The sequence below is a fragment of a genome, unplaced genomic scaffold, assembly GCF_019419815.1.
Source record: "Pyrus x bretschneideri cultivar Hongxiangsu unplaced genomic scaffold, Pyrus_bretschneideri_v1 Contig11, whole genome shotgun sequence".
Classification (NCBI taxonomy): domain Eukaryota; kingdom Viridiplantae; phylum Streptophyta; class Magnoliopsida; order Rosales; family Rosaceae; genus Pyrus; species Pyrus x bretschneideri.
Window position 1 is genome coordinate 1,891,575 of NW_025999402.1, and position 6,614 is coordinate 1,898,188.

The 6,614-nt window shown below is 33.8% G+C and overlaps 1 protein-coding gene across 2 annotated transcripts; it reads left to right on the forward strand.

The window, feature by feature from the left end:
- Positions 1 to 1,314: 1,314 nt before the first annotated feature.
- On the forward strand, positions 1,315 to 5,495 carry LOC103938136 (tropinone reductase homolog). Of its 2 annotated transcripts, none has more exons than XM_048574071.1 (5): positions 1,315 to 2,486; positions 2,801 to 3,008; positions 4,460 to 4,547; positions 4,703 to 4,812; positions 4,919 to 5,495. In XM_048574071.1, exons 1-5 carry the CDS (start codon positions 2,410 to 2,412, stop codon positions 5,087 to 5,089), a joined length of 654 nt encoding a protein of 217 aa, XP_048430028.1. In that variant the 5' UTR covers positions 1,315 to 2,409; the 3' UTR covers positions 5,090 to 5,495. The 2 variants fall into 2 exon arrangements, with proteins under 2 accessions (XP_048430028.1, XP_009346407.1); XM_009348132.3 differs by having other exon boundaries at positions 1,323 to 2,486; positions 4,331 to 4,547.
- Positions 5,496 to 6,614: the final 1,119 nt, after the last annotated feature.

Genomic DNA, 6,614 nt, shown 5'->3' on the forward strand with positions numbered 1-6,614 from the left:
GTACTAGTAAAACATGAAATTTCACTATGGACAAATTTAGTTTGTAATTTGTAATGTTGTTTGTAGTGTAATTATAAATGAAAAATTGGTAGTCTATCATTCTATTTTTCAATGTTATTTTCGCTTAAATTTTTTTTAAACTTTTATATTGAGACCATATTGGATATTAAAATTCTGAATCCACTGCTAAATACATAGGAAGCGAAAAAGTCTATAAAAACAACTTCTCCTTCCTAATAATACGACTAGGAAGTGTAAATATATTGCACCTAGGAATGTATTAATACGAGATAAAAGAAAAAAGACCAAATAAGCACCATCAAAATGGTTAAAAGGACAGCATATTAGGAGATGAAGCTTGCTTAGCATTACAAGAAAAATGCCTTTTTGCGACACTTTTTTTGCGTCAGATTACACTACCATCACAAATAAGAGGAAATTGGCGCGGTATTTGTTAGTGCAAAAATATTTGCGACACTGCTATAAGTAATGTCGCAAATAGTTATATATGTCATCTTAAACAAATAGATTGAGACGCCCCCAACGACGGATAGAGTTTGAGCGCGAACAAATTGGACGCTTAGTGTTAAATAAACTAGTGCACGCTCCTTTTTTCATTTTCTCAACGCAACCTTAATTCTCTCCCTCAACCGTTTCCTTTTCTCTTTCGATTGTAAAAAGTAAATTATGATGCTCTGCTTTGTTGTGCCTTGGCTTGTTCGTTAGTGTGGAAACAAGATTCAGATTACCTCACCAAGATACAGACCCACAGTTGAACAAAATAAAATACAAGAAATAAAGACATCGAGAAATTTATAAGGTTCTGCAAAAACCTGCCTACTTCCTCGAAGAGATATTGCTCTTCACTATAAGAATAACAGTATAAGTTACACATAAGTTAAATCAACATAATCCAATCCCAAATCCCTTGTACACCCACTCACAGAATTTTTCAAAAACCTCACTCTACCCCAAGAGTTCTTTAACTAGAATACTTTTCACTCTAGCTCTCTTGATTTTCTCTCAACCCATGTTCAACCTTACCTATGGGAGAGCCGATGCTCTCCCTCTTGAATGCTTCTATGGTGCTTACCTTCGCACTTTCCAAGCATACGAAATGCACAAATATTGCATCTAGTTATGGACATACACTAGCAGCCAACAACCAAGACCAAAAAACCTTAAGTTCACATGACATAATCATCACCTAGCCTACCTAGCATGCACCAAAGTCTATACATAGCCTATAGAGTACAACTTTTTCTCCATTTGCCATTTAATGCATAGAAGAGAAAGCATGCACAATTGCATGCAAGCAAACACAAGGTCACGGTTGCTGCCATTTTCCTTGTACCATTCACATGGTCTTCAATTGTTGTCAACACATGACTCATAATTACTCACAAATGTATGAACATGCTCGCCCTAATCAGAGATTCAATCGAAAATTCTGGAGTTGTATCGGAGATTCTGGAGCAAAATCGGAGTTCTTGTCAGCCACTGCAACCATCTTCATCTTCTCTCTTTTCTGATTCCATAAGTCTCGCTAAGTGTGTTCTAGGATTTCTGTCAAATTTGAAAGCCAATTATTATTTTAAATTTTGAATTTATTTTCTAATTGGTGAATGTATTGTTGTTAATATGTTTTCATGAATTGATTATATACTTGAGGGGTTAAAGAAATCCCCTGCTTTCAAGTTGATTGTCGAGTGAATTCCCCAAAAAAAAGTAAAGCATATGGCATTTGATTGTTGCGTGAACATGGATGAAAATCTTTTGTGGTGGGCAAAGTGATGAGAAAAGGAGTTCAGTTTCGAGACTAGTAGATAAAATTCATTGATTACTTGTTGAACAGGGATGAAAATCTTTGTATGTGCTGCAGTATGTGTAGTGGGGATGAGAATTTTTGTATGGCATTTGATTGTAGCGTGAACAGGGATGAAAATCTTTTGTGGTGGGCAAAGTGATGAGAAAAGGGTTGGGTTTCGAGACTAGTAGATAAAAATTTTGGAGTGTTAGTGGTAAATGATGTGTTAATGGGTTGTTCTGTTAATGGGGAGGGACCCCTTCCCCACCGGCCACTATATAGCTTTACTCCTGCATACACCCCATCAGTTCAAGGAATTGACACAATCCCTAATTAACAAGAAGCTTGACTCAGCCCAATTGGTGGTCCACTGTTACGCTGTTTGACAGTTTCTTGTGATATTCATTTAGTCGTTTGGTTTCAATATAATTTGTTTTGGTCAAGCAGGACTACTATATATACACACTGATTGCATAGAATATGAGCACAACACATTTTAGTTCATTCTTCTTCAGTCTTCAGTAATATACAGAGCTTTCTTCTTGCCTGTTAGCTGAAGAACATTTGAGGGTTATAAATATTCAGTTTGAGAAGCAAAATACATGGCAGGTTTCGACAGCCAAAGATGGTCTCTCAAGGGCATGACTGCCCTCGTCACCGGTGGAACAAAAGGCATCGGGTAATCAAATTACCTATCTCTTCTCTTCAGTCTTCACGATAATTTCTCGTTAATCTCCAGTTCTTATTAGAGAATAGAGCCTCTCAGATCGTAGATATAATTATGTGTGGGAGGTTCACTGTTAATATCGTATAAATCATTTGTGATAAGACCTCACACTTAATAATAGTTGGTTAAGTTAGAGACAATATTGGTCATGATGACGTTGAGCTATATGCTTGGTATAAAAGTTTGTCAGTTCTCATATATATTTGTCTCTTTCTTAACTGGTTGCTAGTTAACTAACATTGTTGTTGGGTGTGCAATTGTATTAGATATGCCATTGTGGAGGAGCTAGCAGGACTTGGAGCAACCGTTCACACCTGCGCTCGCAACCAGTCACAGATTCTTGAGAGGCTTCAAGAATGGGAAAGTAAGGGATTCAAAGTGACTGGCTCGGTTTGTGACTTAACCTCTAAAGCACAAAGGGAGAACCTCATCAAAACTGTCTCCTCTATTTTTGAAGGCAAACTTAACATCCTTGTAAGTTCATTTATGACTAATACAACCTTAATTCACAACTTATTAATTAATCTAAAAATATGACTTTAGCTCCTAAAACTTAATTTTCTCTACATCAAACCCGACATAAGTTTTTTACTAGAATAAATTCCATTGACTAGATTCTACATCAGCAAATTCATTAATTATGTTTGACTTCACACATTTAAAATTTTTGGATGCCTAAAATACCCCTATTATGATGTACATAATTAATGCCCTGCAGATTGTAAGGGAGAATTAATGATTTTACAAATAATAATAATAATAATAATAATAATAATAATAATAATAATAATAATAATAATAATAATATATGTTATTATACATGCTAAATTAAGTCAATAAAATTATATTTTACATATTAATGTAGGTAAATTATTTCACACACATATATATATATATATTTTTTTTTTTAAATGCCTGATATGTGTAAAATTCATGCAAAATAATTTGCTTACATAACAAAAGAATGCAATTTCATTCATATAGTGCACCTACGTATACTACTAAAATTTTAAAATGTTAGATTGCTTTAAAAAAAAAAAAAAAGCAAAATAATTTACCCAATATATGTAAAATACATGAAAAATAATTTACCTACATAACAAAATAATGCTATTTGATTCAAAATCAATTTACTTATAAAATAAAGCAATGTTATTTGGTTTGAAGTTAATTTACCTATTATTTTTACATATATCTTATAATAATAAAATGTGCCAAATATATGTAATAATATATGAAAAATATTAATGTACCTACAAAATATATATTATTTGCTAATCATAAATATACATATAGGTAAATTAATTACATATAATATTTTTTAACATATATGTTAGTACTGTGCTTATAATATATCGGAAACGTATAGTAATACTGTATACGTATAGGTAAAGTTTATATAATATATATATATATATATGTATGTATTGAACTTATAGTAGTACTATATATAGTTTTGAACGTATGTTTATGTGTGTGTGTGTGAATATATATATATATATATATGTTAGGGGTAATAGTATGTGCAATAATTATTTGTTCATTATAATTAAGGTGAGTAATAACATTTATTGTTTTGATTTGAAGAGTGTGGCACAAGTTGTATATATTTTGTAATAATAGGTCAATTACTTTTCTACTTGGCAGTCTTTTTCAAATTTAGGTTTTATTTGGATGTTTAGAATTATGTGAGTTTTTATTTAGAAAATAAGAATTGCAAGGGTCTATATCTAAAGAGAATTAACTAATTACCATAAAATGGATTTTGAGTGTGCTACATATGGTGCAATATGTAGGTAAATAATGCTGCAACTTGCACACTTAGAGGAACCACAGATTATACTTTGGAAGATTTCTCAAGTATGATGAAAACCAATGTTGAATCTCCCTACCATCTTTCTCAACTTGCACATCCTCTCTTGAAGGCCTCAGGAAATGCAAGTATTGTCTTTGTTGCCTCCATTGCCGGTGTGGTAGCTCTACCGAAACTCTCTGCCTATGCAGCAACAAAAAGTGAGTAATTAATTAATCTTCCAAAACTGTCTTCCTATATTTTTTTCTCAGCTTCTCCAGCATTAACTGCCTCACATGAATAATGTGCCAAATCACTAGTGTTATTGTGTTATTGATTGCAACCTCTAAACATCACTACCACTGCTATCTTATAGGCGCAGTCATCCAAATTTCGAAGAACTTGGCATGCGAATGGGCAAAAGACAACATTCGTACTAATGCTGTGGCGCCATGGGCTGTCAACACCGGAGTTAAAGTTGATTCTGTAAATATCCATCCCCTTCTACCTATATATATTGTTCAGTCCTTGTGTTTTACCAATTTTTTAGGCATATCTCATCTAACAATTAAACTTGATTTTGATATGTCAGGATGGTCATTCCGATGATTTCAGACGCCTAATAGGTCGAACTCCCATCCGTCGCCTTGCACAGCCTAATGAAATATCATCTCTGATCACTTTCCTCTGCCTTCCTGCTGCTTCTTACATCAATGGACAAGTTATTAGTGTTGATGGAGGATTTACAGTTAGCGGCTTCTAGCGAACTGAGCTCATCAATGCATACGCTGCAAAATCTGGCATCCTATCTATCTGATCGCATATCATCTAAGAATTCCAACCATATTTCTTCAATTATTTCCTACGGGCAATATCAGTCCCTCCAATTTGCTGACAGGTTCACACCTCTATGCTAGTAGTAAGCCCCTGGGAAAAGTCAATGCAATGTTCATGGTTGTTAAAAAGTCTCTACAATTTAAGCGTTTACTTTGAAAATCGTAAGGATAAGCATAATATGAGTGTCCCCATATTTATGATGGAAATGGCAATGAAATGTTCTTGGTTGTTAAAAAGTCTCCATAATTTAAGCGTTTACTTGGTAAACCGTAAGGACAAGCATAATATGAGTGGCCCCATATTTATGATTGATATAATTCCTTTGTCAACAATTGCGGTTTGTAAGATTTTTCTTTTATCGAAGGATGTATTTTATTGAAAACGTCAAAAGGCAAAAAACCAAACCAAATGCACAAATGGCCAGACAAGAGCCGATCCGTACTATAATAAGATGACCATCGTGTGACTAGAGCATGACCAGGGACGAAGCAGGTTGGGAAGCCCATGAGATATTGCATACCCTAGACTTGGCCCAACAGCTCGATTACTAGAGCGCAAAGCACAATTTGCTTAGAGTTAATTAATCTCGATATTAACCTATACCATGGACGACAACGTCAATGGACGTACCTGAGTACTTAGCGTCATCGTCACCAACGTCATGCTTTTTTCCTTGATGATAACTAATAAGCATGATTTTTTTTAATCTATAAAAGAATGTATATAATTATATCTATCGCTTTTATCATGTTATATGTGACTTATCATGTAATATGACATATATATCATTTATTGTAGGGAAAAATGAATGAATTAAAACTTTTTTTCATAAGTCAACGTTCAATTATCATTATTATTCAATTTTTTACTCATACTAGAAAACTAAAAAAAAAAATCTTACAATTGGGGCCAACTACAGCTCATGCTTTCCAACCTAACTTCTGGTTCACGTTGGCCAAGTTGGTTCATTCTTTGACCGCAAAACTAGCAGAATTCTTAGCAAAGATGTGATTTATGGGCTGTCCATTCTTTCATACAGGCATCTGTTATTTTATAAGTTTCTTCCTCTTGGTCAAACTAGTATAAGCTTCCCTACGTGGGGCGAATTTTCAAAGCTAACATGTTGACAACACAAATTGGGTTACGCAGTGCAAGTGTAGCAATTGGAGTTCACACGTGGGATAACATTCTCTTACAATATGAAGAAAGTTGAAGTTATACTATAAAACTAATTGGCTATATAGGAAAATAGCCAGCTTATTTACAAACATATGCAAAATCTCTTCTTTCTCTGATGTCGAATTCATACTCTCAATACCAATACCAAGTAAACAGAATTTCCGTGCCTAAACTAAAGAAGCTATTTCTACCACATTTTTAATGACCAGATTTATTACTAGTTGAGATTGATTTGTAGTTACTCTCTCTCTTAAGCAAACCAGCTGATGATC